This window comes from Notamacropus eugenii, chromosome 4, assembly GCF_028372415.1.
Source record: "Notamacropus eugenii isolate mMacEug1 chromosome 4, mMacEug1.pri_v2, whole genome shotgun sequence".
NCBI classification, from domain to species: domain Eukaryota; kingdom Metazoa; phylum Chordata; class Mammalia; order Diprotodontia; family Macropodidae; genus Notamacropus; species Notamacropus eugenii.
In genome coordinates, this window is record NC_092875.1 from 96256198 (window position 1) to 96272667 (window position 16470).

The 16470-nt window shown below is 37.9% G+C and overlaps 1 protein-coding gene across 4 annotated transcripts in view; it reads left to right on the forward strand.

Annotated features, from left to right (window-relative positions):
* TRAPPC9 (trafficking protein particle complex subunit 9) overlaps nucleotides 1–16470 on the forward strand; it is a 1025445-nt gene that overhangs the window by 278648 nt on the left and 730327 nt on the right. For all 4 annotated transcript variants that reach the window (XM_072602984.1, XM_072602987.1, XM_072602985.1 and 1 more), the window contains one exon: nucleotides 5234–5386. In XM_072602984.1, the coding sequence (XP_072459085.1) occupies nucleotides 5234–5386 (153 nt within the window). The remainder of the gene's footprint in view (nucleotides 1–5233; nucleotides 5387–16470) is intronic.

Sequence of the window (16470 nt, forward strand, 5' to 3'; positions counted from 1 at the left end):
GGTAGTTTAGAAAAACCAAACTCAGTATGTACTTCCACTATTTCTGGGGAAGGCAGAACTCCCAGGGATGATTGTCCAAACATTTTTATGTCTTGAGTTCATGTAGTCTGGCATCCATTTATCTCTATTTTGCATTAACTTGTTTGGTGATTAGATGGTGGAGTGAAAAGCTATATTTCATTAGATTAGAGGTAATGTTACATGCTCACAACTTTTACTATTAAATCAGCAAAAATACATGACAATAATAATTCTTTCCATATCTAATATGCTTTAAGGTTTACAAATCATTCTCATGACGCTTAGAACTAGATGATACAAGTTTTTACATTCTCCATTTATAGAATAAGAAATTGACTCTGAGATAAGTAAAGTGATTTATCTATAATTAAACATAATTTAGTGGAGCTTGGATTTGAACCAAGGTCTTTGGCTCTAAGACCAGTGTTCCCACTATACAATTTTGGAGGCACTAAGAAGTAGTGATGCTGTGTGCCTATAGTAAATAATTATAGAAAAGATTTGACTTCTAGCACTTGCTTAAAATGTAATGGGATAAACAGATAGCTTGTATATGATAAAGATTAACACATTTAATTGCATGTATAAAGCTGGAGAGGTATGGTCAAAAGAATGATGGTCTCATTGAGTCTTCTCTGACAATTGCTAGCTGTGTGAACTTGGGAAAATCTTATAGCCTCCAGGCCTCGATTTTTCACCTATAAAATAGGTATAATAATCATTGTATTTACCTTATGTGGTGTATGGGTCAAACACCTATGATCAAACAGCACTGTGCTGGGTGCTGGGAATACAAGTACAAGACATGATACAATCCTTACTCTCAAGGAGCTTATATATTCAAGGCAGAATATTTTTTAAGCTGTAATACATTATATAAATTTGAATTCATCATTATCATCCTAAAATATGATTTTGAAAAACTAGTTGCTTGAGTGGAAGATTAGTGAGGCCTAGCTTAATTGAAGTCTATGTGAAAAAGACATAGGGACTTAGGTTGCCAGTGGGCTTGATGTGAGCCAGCAATGTGATGAGGATGATTTTTAAAAAAAAGGAAATGCAAACTTTGTTAACTGAATGTGTGTGTGTGTGTATTCCATATTTTGGGAAAAAACAGTCCTACTATGCTCTGCCCTGCCAGACCATGCTTAGTATTGTGTCTTGTTCTAGGTGTCAGGGTTTGAATGAAGCTGATAAACTGGAGCCTGCTTGGAGCAGAGTAACTAGAATAAGGAGTTAGGAAATGTCATATTAGGATATTCTCCTTTACTCTAGTCAGATAAAGAGGTGACCTTTCTCTCTTGGTGAGGTGACTTCATCAAGGTCAGCCTCTCTTCATGTATCAATTTCCTCCCATTTTCTCTACCAAATCACTCTCACAATCATTTCATTCCTTCCCCTCTAATTTTTAGTCTCTCCCTATTGATTGTTTCATTTCTTGCTCCCTAAAAACATGCCCATGTCTCTTCCAGCCTTAAAAAAACCTTTACTGGACCAAACTATCTCCTTAAGATTTATCAATAGTAGCAATTGATAAGCAGGTAATTATTAAGTACCTACTATATGTCATAATGATGCTGTTTCTCCTCCTTTTCAAAGCTTGCAAAAGTTGTCTATAATTGATACCTGTACTCTCTAAGTCTGTCCTGAATCCATCATTATCTGGCTTCTTACTTCTTCAGTCAATTGACATTGCTTTCTCCAAAGTTATCAAAGATCCCTTAATTGCAAAACCTGGTAATCTCTTCCTGGCCTCATGTCTTTTGCCTTATTTGAAACTATCAACCACTACTTACTCAGGGATATCTGGTCTTTTCTGACTACTCTCTCTTGGTTTCTCTGTTTTTGATTTTATTTCTTTTCCTCAGTCTTCTCTATTGGATATCTATGCATATCCCACTGCCTAAAGTATGCAGCCCACAGGATTCTGTCCTGGTCCTGCTTCTCTTCCCTTCCTACACTCTCGATGCCCTCGTCAGCTTTCATGGCTTCATTTATCATCTCTATGCAGATGACTTCCTCATTCATATAGCTCTACACAGTCTCCTGATCTCTCGTCCAGTATTCCGATATGCTTGCTTATTGAATATTTCAAACCAGAATACCTTGTAGACATCACAAACTAAACATTAAAATAGAGTTAATTTATTTTCCACCAAACCTACTTCTCTGCTAGACTTCCTCATTTCTACTGAGGGCAATACCGTCATTCCAAGGACCCAGGTTAGCAATCTCAAAACTGTCCTTAACTCCTCATTCTCTTTCATCTATCCAATTAGTTTCCAGGTCTTATTTTTTCATCACTGGTGACATCTCTCACATCCTTCTGATTCCCTCAGTTTACGTGTCTGGCTCTCATCGTCTCTTGCTCAGACTGTTGGAAAAGCTTTTGAATTGTTTTTTCTTCACTCCAATCTGTCTGTCCCCCACACAGCTAGATGCCAAAGTTATTTTTCTAAATCACAAGTCTGACCATGTTACTTTGTTCAGAAAACTCAAGTAGCTTTCTGTTGCTTCTAAGAACAAATATAAAGTCCTCTGTTTGGCATTGAAAGCTCATCCCAACCTAAACTCTTTCATACTTTTTTAGGTTTCTTATACTTAGTCCTCCATAAACTCTGTGACCTGGCTATCCTAGTTCTCAGATAATGTAAATGGAGCATTCTGCAGACTCCTCTTATGGCCTTCCGAGTGACCCCACCCCTCCTCAGCTCTGCAGACCCTGAAGCCTGAGAGGCCTCAGTGCCTGGAGTGGAGGATCCCTGGTGTAGGGCTGCACTGCTGCTGCACTGCCTCCCAGATCTGTGCTTTTACCCAGTTTTCCTCCTTGCTTTGAATGTTCTTCCTCATCTGTTAACTGCTGGCTACTTTGAAGACTCAGTTCAAATCCCACTTTCTGCAGAAGGTGTTTTCTGGGTCCCTCAACTACTGTCATCTTCCATCTGAGATTGCCTTCCTCCTGTATAGTTCTTGAATGTTCTCCGTTATTTACATCTCCCTTATGTGACCTCCTTGAGAAGAGCGACAGTGTATTTGTCTTTATATCCCTAGTGCCTAATATAATGCCCAGTACAAAGTAAGTGCTTAATAAGCGCTTGCTGATTGACTGAAGATTGCACTGTTCTTTCTCCCTTTTACCTCTTAGGTCACTTACCTTCCTTCAAGACTTAGCTCAAGTGCTGCCTTCTGCAGGGGCGGTTTTCCTCTTTCTCCCATCTCATAATATCTTCTCCTCTAAGTTATCTACTATGTACTCTCTGTTATTTTGTTATATACTGATTCATGTCCATGCTGTTTTCTCTGTTGGAATAGAAGCTTCTTGAGGACATGGGCTGTTTTTACTTTTTCTTTGTAACCCCAGCCCTTAGCACAGCAAGTACACACACACACACACACACACACACACACACACACACACACACATGTATGTATATTATTGTCTCATTGATCAGGCTGTTCCCTATGCTTATTGAATTTCTATCACTTACCTTCTCCTTCAATGAGTTTCTGTTCTGTTCTAGTCTTCCTACCCTCCTCCCTATTTAGTAAAGACCTTCCTCTTCTTGGAGCTCAGGTAACACTGTGTTTGCATTTTTCTTAGATTTTCATGAAATGGTTTGGATAGTTGTTTGTATGTGGGACCACATTTTATCTAAACTGTTTATCTTTGCAGACATGTCTACCATGGTGCTATGCACGTAGTATTTCATAAATGTTTGTTGAGTAAATGAATGAATGAAACAACCTTCTTTTTATTCATTGACTCAGCATACTAAAGTTAGAAGCTCAGTTATACTTCAAACCCCAACTCACATGCTGACCTGCCTTTAAAAATGTTTATACATTTTTTTATTATTACTTGAATTTCCCAATATATCCTTTCCCATTTTCTTTCCCCCACTGCCTCCCAGAGAGGCATCCCTCATTTGAGAGAGAGAGAGAGACAGAGACAGAGAGAGACAGAGAGACAGAGTGGGACAGAGAGACAGACAGTTTGAGTAAAGTAGCCAACACGTTGAAAGTGGCCTTCCAAACTGCTTGAAGACCTCTACCAAGTGAGAATTCACTTTTTCTGGAAGCAGCCCATTCCTGTTTTGGATGTATTTGTTTGAAATCTTTTTCTTACTCGAAGCTTAGATCTCAAACTTGAAGACTTCCAGTTACAGATAAGGCAGCTCATTCCATTCATAAGAATTACAGCATCTTAGAAATAGAAGGACTCTTAGATGTTGTTACTACAATTCCATGCAAGAATATTAATTACTTCCACAATATTTGCAAGAAGTTATAGAATCACAGATTTTTTGAGTTAAAAAGGACTTCAGTGACCATTTAGTTTAGCTCAACAAGAATCCCTTTAAAAAAAAAATCCCTTCTAAAAAAATGTACCCAACAAGGGATCAGTCATACACTTCTTTCTTGGAAACTTCCAATGAGGAAGACTCCACTTTCTCCCAAGGCAGTACATTCCACTTTTGCATGACTCTTTTTGTTAGGAAGTTTCTTCCTCAAACCTAAATTTACTTCTTTCCAACTTTTACCCATTGCTATTTGTTGGTGCAAATGGAAAAATTCACATCCCTCTTCTAATTAATATCCCTTCAAATACTTTAAGACAGCTTTCATTCTCCCTGTAAGTCTTATTTTCTCTGGCATATGCTTGAAGACCTCTAGGGATGACTCATTACATACAGAGGTAGCTCATTCCATTGTTGACTGTCCCTTTTTGCTAAAACCATTTTTTCTTATGTTATTTGCTCACTTCTCCTTAATGTTTTCTTATTGGTCTTAGTTCTCTCCTAAATTATTTTGGGTATTGTCCACTTTTCCAAGCACTTGGGACTATAGATTTTTAATTTTTCTTCTATTTCTTCCTATCATAAGTTCATTACCTTGCACAGCCCTCCCTCACTCAAATCAGAGTCAACTGCAAGTCATGTCATCAGCTCCCTGATGTCATGGTTCTCTTCCAGAATGAAGGACAAACTCAACAGCAATTGTAAATTCATTAAGGGCAAGACCTCTGTATTATGTTTCATCTCTGCATCCCAGTGCCCAGCATAGTGCCTGAAAAATGTATGATGCTTAAGAAATGATTGTTAAATTGAGTTGAACTTCCCTGTGCGTAAAATAACATTTCATTTTACTTGGTCATTGTTAAACAGTGACACATTTTCTCTTTAAAATTATTGTGTGTACATTACTTTTCTAGAAAAGCTGTATGGTGACTTTTTGAGTTGGAAACTGGAAGAAACACTCTCTCAATTTCCGTTACAACCAGGAAAGACAGCAACATTCACTGTAAATATCAAAGTCAAATTGGATTTCTCCTGTCAGGAGAATCTCCTGCAAGATCTCAATGATGGTAAGTCTCCTTTTCTCATTTTATTTAATTCGGTTAATTCATAAGCATTTATTAAAGTCTGTTACATTGCTAGATGCCATAATAGATAGACACTGTACAAAGACAGAAATGATCACAGAAGGAGAGTCAACCTTTATGCAGAGGGCCTTCTTCCAATTCTCTTTACCAAGAGAAGCATACTCCTGATATTCACTGGTAGTTTCTTGGTTTTGCAGTGTAATTAGACCATCTTTTTCTTTTCTTTTCTTTCCTCTTCTGGTCACATTTTTTCTTTGATATCCTTCACCTCATTGCTCCTGCATACTTTCTGGTTTGTAATTTGTTGTAGCCTGACCAAGATTACCAGGTTGCTTCCCATTGTCCTTTGGATGAGGCATATGTCATCAGTAGAAAAATAGTGATGTTGAAAAATGAACATTTGTTGCAAAGTGACTCTTGGAGTTATTAAAAGAACTGTCCCATTTCCCAGCCTGTTTTTCTCATCTTTCAATTCAATTCAGTTCAGTTCAATCTATTCTATTCAATTCAGTTGATCGTCCATTTACAATGTCTGTCCCAGAGATAATGTAGTTATGGAGGAACTCTATATGTTATCTCTTCACATGTCAAATTCAAACAAAATACCTTGAAAGTGGAAGCAGCAGAGGTAACTTTGTTCAGTGACTCTCTATTATTATTATTATCAGACAAATATTTTAGACAGGGAGATGTATGCTCACCAAAGGTGTTTGTCTCTGTCATGGAGAAGGACCAGTGCAGAATCTAAAACAAAGAGGGATTCCTTAAAGATGGTTAGGTTCTCTAGATGCTGTCATCTGCAGGTGACATTTTACTGATTCCGTGGAGTGCCTCATCATTACAGGTCCATAATCATTCAGATGAGTTTGTTTGACTATCCATTTAGGAAAAAAAATGTGGAAAATGAATGCTTATATTTCTATGAGTTTGTTCATCAATATAAAAAAACAATTTTGTAATAATAAATAATATTGATTGTGAATCACTTTGCTTATAATATTATATGAGGTAGGTAAGTGAAGCCAGCATGGAGTACTAGAGTCAGAAGACCTGGGCTTGAATTCCAGTTCTGCTTTCATGCTACCTTTGTGACCTTGGGCATGTGTTATCCTTTTCTGGGCCTGTATAAAATGAGGAGCTTGGATTAGATGATCTTTGAGATCTTTCAAACTCTAAATCTATGATCCTGTGATTTGTGATTATAATATTTCCATTGTAAAGATGACAAAACTGAGCCTCAGAAAGATGGCTAGTAAGTGACAGAGACAAACCAAAACTCTGGGCTGATTAGCATTTTTATGAAAAGATATCGTTTTAATTTTTAGAAATTTAATTAAATTGTTTTAAATAATAACATTTAAGCAAGAGGATATAAGTTTAAATTCTGTCTATACTACTTTCTTTGGCTAATTGGTTTGCTTCTCTGGGACTCAATTTTATTAACTGAGGGCTTTGGATTAGATAATCTTAACATCCCCTCCAGCTCAAAATAATTTTTTCCTTTGAGGGTGGTAAGTGGATAGCCCCACTGCTGTAAATTCTGATAATGTCACCCCCCTAGTCAATAAACTCCTGTGGTTCCCTATCACCTCCAGGATGAAATGGAAAATCCCCTGTTTGGTGTACAAAACTCCTCATAACCTAGTCCCTTCTTATCTTTCCAGTCTTCTCACATCTTACTCTCTACCACATACTCTTCAGCCACCTGGCTGTTCCATGAATTCAGCACTCCATCTCTCAGCTCTGTGCATTTTCTCTGGTTGTCCTCCATGACTGGAATGCTTTCCTTTCTCATCTCTGCCCACTGACTTTCCTGGCTTTAAATTCTAATTAAAATCCTACTTTCTCCAGGAAGCCTTTTCTAACCTCTCTTAATTCCGGTGCCTTTTATCTGTTAATTATTTCCTATTCATCTGATATTTATCTTATTTGTCTTATCTTAAGCTTGTGTGTGTGTCTGTGAGTGAGTGAGAGAAACTGAATGTGTGTGTGTATGTGTGTGTGTGTGTGTGTGTGTGTATGTGTGTGTGGGAGGGGGGGGGGATAGAAATACAAGCAGATAGTACTACAGCTTTCGCCCTTCAGGATCTTCCATTCCAGTGGAAGAGGAGGGCATATGAAAGGGGAGCTGCTCAGCTTGGGGATCGCAGGCATGAGGACATTGTAGAGAAAGTCCAGAGATTCAGGAGTACAGCCTGGAGACTAATAAAGACAGGTCTGGCCTGGCCCCTCTTCTTAAAAGGGAGGTTCTGGAGGAATCAGACAATTAAAGGAAGTATGAATAGGAGTGGTGGGTATATCCCTCTTATGAAGGCCAGGAGTGGAGTTAACTTGAGGGTGAAGAATTTCCTAGGGTCACTTTAGAGAAAGTCCAGTAGAGTCAGGAGTACAGCCTGGAAAAGCATGAAGGAATCTGGACTAACTCCTAACTGAAACCCATACCTCTCAGAATTCTTGGTGAGTGGTCATGGAGGCTCTACTTGAATACTTTCAGCTTTGAGGGAACTCATTCCTTTAAGGTAACCCATCTCATATTTGGACAGACCTAATTATTAGGCAGTTTTTCCTTGAATCAAGCCAAAAATCTACCTTTTTGCGACTTTTACCCTAGTAGAAGAGTACTCCTAGTTTTTTTTTAAACTCCTAATTTTACTCTTAGTTTTGCACTTTGGGACATAGAACAACAAATCTAGTCCAGTTTCAACTTAATAGCTGTATAAGTAGTTGGAGAAAGCCTTCTTATTTCTGCTTCATGCTAACCTAGCATCTGAAATGAGTTATTTACTAAAACTAGAGATCTTGAATTGCTCAGGACAAAGCAAAAATTGAAACATTTTTGTTAAATATTTTTGTCTTCCAAAAAAAGTTCAGTATTTGAAAACACTTACTATTAGAACTTCTCAGAAATAAAACAAGCTTTCTTGTGATTGTGAGAATTTCCTATCATCTAGAATCCGGATGACCACTTCTTTGAGATGTCATATCCACATTTGATACTTTAGCTCTGGGTTGTATATTTGATTATATTTTAACCCTTTTCTGTTTTTGGATTCTAGCATTCTGTAAATCACATAACTTCTGAGACTTTCATATTTTGTAGATATCACATTTAATATTAATCTAATACTGTTCTTAAGTACTTCTGACAGAATTAGGGGAAAAACTATTTTGCTGAATATATTAAAACCTAGAACATCAAAGAATCAGCATCATGCTGGAACCTTGAGCAAGTCTTCTAAGAGGATTTGAAAAGATTTCCCTCCCCCTAATGTTTGTAAACTCTTTCACTATTCTATGTTTGAATAAGGTTTCATGTCAGCAGGCAGAAGGTTACTAAGAGTTTGGGGGAAGGGGAGAGAAGTTATGTATTTGGAGTGTTTGGAATAAATAGTACTGACACCTGCCTTGGGAATGCTTGATTAGTTGCTCTCCCAGGTGGTAGGTCTTGACAAATGGTCTTCCCACTGTGAAGGTTTGGATGTGAGAAATGGAGGAAAAAGGTGATGGTGACTTCTGATTCTGGCCATCTGTGTCATAATTTTAGTCTTCAGAATATAGTTTGGAATTCTGGGAGGCAGAAATCTGAACTTGCTGACTAGTTTGCTTTCTGTCTTGCAGATGATATTTTACCATGTTAGCAGTGACATGCCAATTGAATTGTGAATTTTGGGGGAGCAGTCTGGAGTTGAGTTTATTAGCTCAAGAACCACATCTCTTCTTCTATCTTCTAAAGTACAGGGTATTGAATAACTTTAGGATGATGGTTATCAAACAACTTATAGGTGGAAAGCGTTCCATGCCTCAAGTTTCTGGTGTCAGCAGCACGTAAATAATCAAAAGATATATGATTGTCAAACCAGTATTCTAAATTGATAGCAGATCAACAAAAATATAAGTTTAACTAGGCCTTTTGGATGCACTTTGAGGGTTCAGGTCAGTTTTGAAAGGCAGCATCACATAAAATGAAGAAGAGAGGGTTTGTAGTCAAAAGAGTGAGAGTTAGATCATAGCTCTGTCATTTATTATCTGTGTGAGACTGGCCAAGTTACTTAATCTCTCTGGGCCTCAGTTTCCTCCTCTGTACAATGGAGTAGGATTAGATGATTTTTTAAGTTTATTGATGGATGGATAAGCAGGCCAAAATGGGGATGTGGGAAGAAGGCCATTCCAGGCCTAGTAGGATATATTCATGTGAAGATGGATATTATAGTTTGGCAGGGTTCTACAAAGATCTTTTCTGATAAAAGAGAAGCTTCTACCATATGTTCCCTTCATGCAGGTAGGCCCCTAGTGAGTAACTGGGTTGTACCATACCAATTGCCAAAAGACTCTTTTTGGTGATGGAGAATCATTTGTTTTCTGGTCAATCTGTTATTGTTCCCAAGGGAGCTGCTCTCATTAATACTTTGCTGTGCCACTGAGTGTGACTGTGAGAAAGTCACATTACCTATCAGTCTCCTTATATGTGAAATGGGGATAATAGTACCTATAACTATCTACTTCATGGGGTTTTTCTTGGCTCATATGTGTGTGTGTATACATATATGTATGTATGTATGTATGTATGTATGTCTATTGTCATCATCATTAAAAGTAGTCATTTAAAGAAGTCATCCCCGGAGGGATGGAAAGCACTTACAAAGGAAATTATGATGAAAAGTGGGACAATTATGGTAAAACAGAAGGAGAATTTTCTGAATAGTTTGATGTTGTTGCAACCCAACTCACCAACCAACTTAGATTTTTAAAAGGCATGGAAGAGCGGGCAGTGAACAGAGGATGAATAGAAACATGTGTCATGATATTTAAGAGTAATGAGAGCTCAAAATGAGCTTAGACTTCTGAGCATAGATAAGATCAGCAAAAATAATTTTTAAAGTTACATTAGAGAGAAAAGGAGGAGAAATGGAATGGAACTTGTGATAGATTGCTAAGTGATAACTGATGTTAGAGTCATGGGAAAGCTGCTTGGTTCTTTTTTCCATTGTATTTTCCCTACCAAGAAGAGTGACCTTTGACTTGGAAAGGACAACACAAAGTGGCTGATACCCAAGGCGAGTGAGGAGAAATAAAAAGATCCATAACTCTTCTCATTGAATTCATCATCTCACCCAAAGGGACAGCATCCTTGCATCATAAATTAACTAGCAGATATTATTAAGTATCTGTTCCTAATCTTAGGTCATAGAAAAGAGAAGAGGCAGTGAGGATTGGACATGGGCAATTATTGTACTGTTTCAAAGTGGGGAAGAGAATGGAACCTGCGCCATATATAGTAGTGAACTTGTCTCCAAATCTCTGCAGCATTTTAGAATGTTGAGAACAAGATGGTTATTGAACAAGAAGGAAGTGATCACAGAGGACCAGTATGGCTCCATCAGGAGCATGTCATGCCTTATTTACTTTTTTTGACTGTACCACTAAAGTAGTAGATTAGGGGAAATAATATAGTTTTAGTTTAGATAGAATTTAGGAATGTGTTTGAGGAAGTCTCCAAGTTTCTCATGTTCTTATTATAGAAAAGGTGCAGTGACAGTAATGCAGCTAGATGCATTTGGAACTCACTAAATGACTAGACCCAAAGAGTAATTATTAATTGTTTAACATTTCTTGGAAGGAGGTTTCCAGTGAATATCTTCAGTGATCATTGTTTGACCTTGGGCTATTTATCATTTTTGTTCAGTGAGTTCAAAAACAGCTTAGATAGAATTCTTACCAAATTTGCAGATACTATAAAGCTGGGAGGGAAAATTAACCTGTTGAATGATAGCATTCAAAAATATTGGTTAGAACACTGGACTGGATCTAATAAGGTAAAATTTAATAAAGTTTGATAATGGGTTTAAAAGTCAACTGCATGAGTATAAGATGGAGGCATTTTTAGATAGTTGGTTTTCTGAAAAACATCTGGAGACATTGATAGACTGAGGGGGAGAGCAATGGAATAAACATTTATATAATGCCTATTATAAACTATTCACTGTGCTAAGCACTTTTATAAATATTATGTCATTTAATTTTCACAACAGCCCTGGGAGGTAGGTGCTATTATTTTCCTCACTTTACATCTGAGGACAGACACAAGTCGTGACTTGCTCAGAATCACGTGGCTTGTAAATATCTGAGGTCAAGTTTGAACTTGGGTTTTAGTGATTCCAGGTCCAGCGTTCTATCCACTGTGTCACAAGCTCAGTGTGACTCAACATGTCTTCAAAAAATAAGGAGATGACATCTCTGCTATATACTGCCCTTATTAGACCTTGACTAGGGTATTGTGTTCAGTTCTGGCCATACAGATTAGGAAGGACCCTGAGAAGCTGTATCTATCTGGAGGATAACAACATGTATGGGAAAGAACCTTTAGTTTATGCTGTTTAAGGAACATTTGCCGAAACTGGTTGTTTAGACTGGTGAAAAGAAGACCCAGAGTAACATGATTATTGTATTATAGTAAAGGCTTCCTTGTGAAAGAGGGATTAAGTTTGTTTTATTTGTCCCAAGAAGAGAAAACTAGAAAGTATGGGTAGAAATCTCAAAGAAGCAATTTTAGCTTGATGTCTGAAAAAACTGCCTAATAATCAGAAAAAGCAAAAAAAGGCTGCATTGGGAGTCATTGGTTTTTCCATACCTGGAGGTCTTTAAGTAAAGACTGGGTGACTGCATGTTGGATATATTTCAGAGGGGATTTAGAGGTTGGGGTTAGTATTGGTTGAAGTAGATGGCTCTCTTCCAGCTTCTGTGATTCTGTGAGAGTCACTTTTTGATTAGAAAATTGCAGATCTTTTCCCAGCAATTTAGCAGGCTTACCTAGAAATCTAGTTTTGTGGAACTTCTATTTGAAAATTTCAAATTTTTTAGTAATAACTTTTAAACATTTTAGTTGTTGCTAATTAATGCCTGTTGACTGACTAGAATGGAGAAATGGCTTTTCCTAGGACTATGAAATTTCATAATGACATTGTCTAATTTTACGAGACAAGCTTCTGCTTTGTACAGGGGTTTTCTGTGTACATGGAAAATGGTTTAATATGCTGGCTTTCTAAAGATTGGCAATTAGTGTTTTGATCAGTTTAGGTATTAGGACAGAAGAATAAAATTCACCAGGTATCTTCTTTTTCTTGATATTTGAAAGAAAGTTTTATTTGCTTCTGGTTTTCTTTCCAAACCTTATGTTAAATTGACTTTTTGTTTACTTATTTTTGGTTCTTGATTTTATAAAAGAGATTATCTGATAATTAAATGTGACATTTCATTTTAAAAGTAAGAGATATTTAAACATCTTTCTCTTCCCTCTAACACCTCCCCTCCTGTGGGTTGTGAGATCTTTGTGAGCAGATGCCAGTTTAGTTTTCCTTTTTTTAATTTGTAGCTCCATTTTTTCGCATAACATCTCTGGTAGTTTAAAAAAGTTAATAGTAGATAGTAGAGCTGATTCATTCACTCAGCAACATTTATCAAGTCCTTGATGTGGAAGGGATTTGAAGTGAATTCAATCCTATTATTTATTGATTCTACCATCTGTTTTGCAGATGAGGAAATAGAAGCCAGGGAAATTAGGATTTCCTCTAAGTCTCAGAGGTGAAATTTGAACTTGGGTCCTTTAATTTGAAATTCTGAGTTTTTTGCACCCTTACATGTTTTTTCCTCATGAAGTTGATGAGGTTTAGGGGTGCTGGAGACCCCAAAATACTGACACGCCAGGTCCTGCTTGAATGAATTCGACTCAAGCCTTCTTAAAGCCAAAAAAACAAAGTTTATTAAAGATTTCGCCTTACTAGGTTGACTCTTAAGGAGCCTAAGCATTTGTAACGCTTGTATTCAAGAAGGTAGATAGAATCTCAGCTAGACAGAGTCTGAGCTGGATTGAATCTGAGAGCCTTCTTAGAGGCAAGATGGAACTTAAATACAGAAAAGATTGTAGGAGGGATCTGGGGGTGGTCAGGTAGTCTAGGGTGGTGGGAGGAGGGGTTTAGGGAGGATCTTGAGGAGAAGTCCAAGGAGGACCTAAGTGGGACTGGAGTGACTTGTCAAGTATTGGAAACAGTTTGAGGCAATCAGGAGATATCAGACAATGGAGGGCCTGGGCCAGAAGCAGGTGTTGCCTGGTAGTCTGGGGTCCCAGGGATGGTCTCCATGGATCAAACCTAGGGAGGATCCTGATGGGAGTGGCTGGTAATAGGATCAAAGGGAGGAATATCAAAAGAATGCTAAATAGAAGATAGGGAGTATCTGGCCTGGGAGAAATGGAAGGGGAATCCAAGGAGCCCCTGCTCCCCCAGAGGCCAGACTTTCTGGGGGCCCTTCAGACTAATGGGACAAAAGCTCTCCCCATCCAAAGGGAAAAGATCTTGTCATCAAAGTCAGTTATTGCCTAGTAGTTATAGCATCTTCTATATGACTCTTGCAAGTGCTTGTTTGTTTTTTTTTTAACTTTCCTGTCAGATTACTCATTGAGTTTGTCTTGTGCCCAGTGGTTTATTTGGCTCTACTTCCTGGTGTTGCAAAGGAAAGAAAGTTAGTGATTCACATAAGGTTTTGCTGGGTATTGTATTTAGGCCAAGCCACCTCTAGACTCCTGAGTCACAAATGATAATTTATCAAAAGGCTAATTTAGCTAAGGGAAAGGTCAGCTGCTCCTAAAGCTCCAGACTATCAACTGTAGGCTGTGAGTTATGGTAGTGATGTTGGTGGTGATGGGGTGGGAGATCTGGATCATAGAAAGCCCTGAGACTCTGCTCAGCTAAATTGCAGACAACACTGACTGGTTTAATGGTCTGTGGAAGTGTGGCTACCCTGAGACCAGAGCTTCTTTTGCAGGTGTGAGAGTTGACTCAGATCTCTGGCTCTAAGTCAGGTGAAAAAATAACTCCAGGAACTACCCTAGAGAGTTGGGATGCAAATTCAGGTGTTTGTCATTCACCTGGAACCTTGGAAACATCTTAAAGGCAATCACAGCTAGCTATAACAGATCAGTTCCTAAATCTCAATATTCTATTTATTGAAAACCAAATGTTTCTTTGGCAATTCAGTTGGCTGCACTAATTCAGCCAGTGATTCATCCTGCAACTAATGAGCTAAGCTGTCATCAAAGAGAACTGAAAACTATGTCTGTCTAATGAGGAAAAGAATACTTGCAGTATATTGCTCTACATGTTCTGCTGGTACTTCTCTGTGGTATGGAGAGCTTAGACAGGATGTTTCACCGGGACCCGTTCACATAATGTACTTGCTCACCAATCCCTGAAGTGAGTCTTCTAAACTTAATCCTTGAGAATTGGCCAGATTCCTATACCTTTTTTGTTTTCATAAGATGAAATACAGTTTTTCAGTGAAAAGCATTTATGTTTTATGTCACAAAATCCCAACTATAGTTATATCCAGATACTTATTCTCATATAATTTTATAACCCATATTGCAAAACAAAATTATTAAGTCAAATTGCAAAATATAAAGGATAGAGATTAGACCTGTGCTTTCTTTGACATGTGGAACTCCTAAGTGGCAAAACTTTATTGGTTAGCACCTTTTCTGCAATTAGTCTTAAAGAGTTAGTTATCTTAAGCCAAAGAGGCTAAGTGATTTGTTCAGGGTCACACAGGAAATATGTGTGAGACAGAACTTGAAGTCATATTCTTTTTTTGGTCACAACAGATGGAACCCTAGGCCTGGAATCAGAAAGACATGAATTTAAGGCCTGAATTCAAATCCAACCATACATGCTTCTGACTTTGTGATGGTGGGCAAGTCCAGGGGTGGGGAACTTGTGGCCTTGAGGCCACATGTGGTCCTCTAGGACCTCAAGTGCAGCCCTTTGACTGAATCCAAACTTCATAGAACAACTCCCCTTAATGAAAGGATTTGTTCTATAAAACTTGCACTCAGTCAAAAGGCTGTACCCAAGGACCTAGAAGGCCACATGTGGCCTCAGGAGTTCAAGTTTTACAGAACTCAAGACTCCAGGCAATCTAGTCTTGAAACAAGTATTTCAAAGGTCACCACTCAGAAGGATTAAATTTGTTCTGCTTTACCATAGAGGACAGAACTAGAAGTAATGAGTGCAAGTTGTAACAGGGGCAAATTTAGACTTAATGTAAGGGAAAAGTTCCTACCAATTAGAGCTATCCAAAAATGAGATTGACTACGTATCTAATTATGGGTTCTGTCTCTCTGGTGTTCATCAGGCAAAGGTTGGATGGATGTACATTTGGTAGATAGGTGTTAGTAACGATTCTTTTTAATATAGGCTGTACATTGGCGTTAGTGGCCACTGGGATTATTTCCATCTCTAAAATCCTGTGATTCTGTTAAACCATGTAGATTTGTCCATAGGATGATTTTCTGGAAAATTTCAAGAAGAACCTGTATGATCAGTGGCAGAATTTGTTTTGGTGTTTTCAAGTTTGGATAAAGCTTGACTGGACTAGATGATATGTTAGGTCCCTGTCCAAGATTCTATGATTTTATTGTGTCCCCTGACATTCTAAAAGTATAACAGGGAAGAACTTTAGCAATTGGATAGTTGAGCTTCTCTCCAGAAATTGTAGGGGAAGTAGGAAATCATGGTCAGAAATAAAAAAAAGATGTGGATGAAATGTGACCTGTATAAGGGAGTATCCATTCTAGTAAAATCATACAACATGCAAAATATCAGAATTTCAAAGAGGAGCTTGGCATAAAGATGATAAGATTATGTGGCTTTGAGCCACAATAAGGTAGAAAAGTCTGTGGAGTAAAGATGCAAATAACCCTTGCCAACTTTTTTTCTCTTGCCAACAGTTCTAAATTCCACTTATAAACTCATTATTTCATGAGGGCCCCAATTTTTCTCCTGGGGTTTCCTTCATTGTATGCTTTTTCAGTTAAGGGAAGCTTTCTGAAGATTTTTATTTGGAGGCCCATCATTTATATTTATGTCTCTCCTGCTCTTTTACTGTATGTCTTGGAGTGAGTCATCCCATTCTACTCAGTCAGTCTCATTGTTCCTATTGTGTTTTGTATAGAAGAAAGGTAAGACTCTGGTTTTTGCTTTTCTTTAAGGAGCTTACGATAAATCTGAAAGATATGG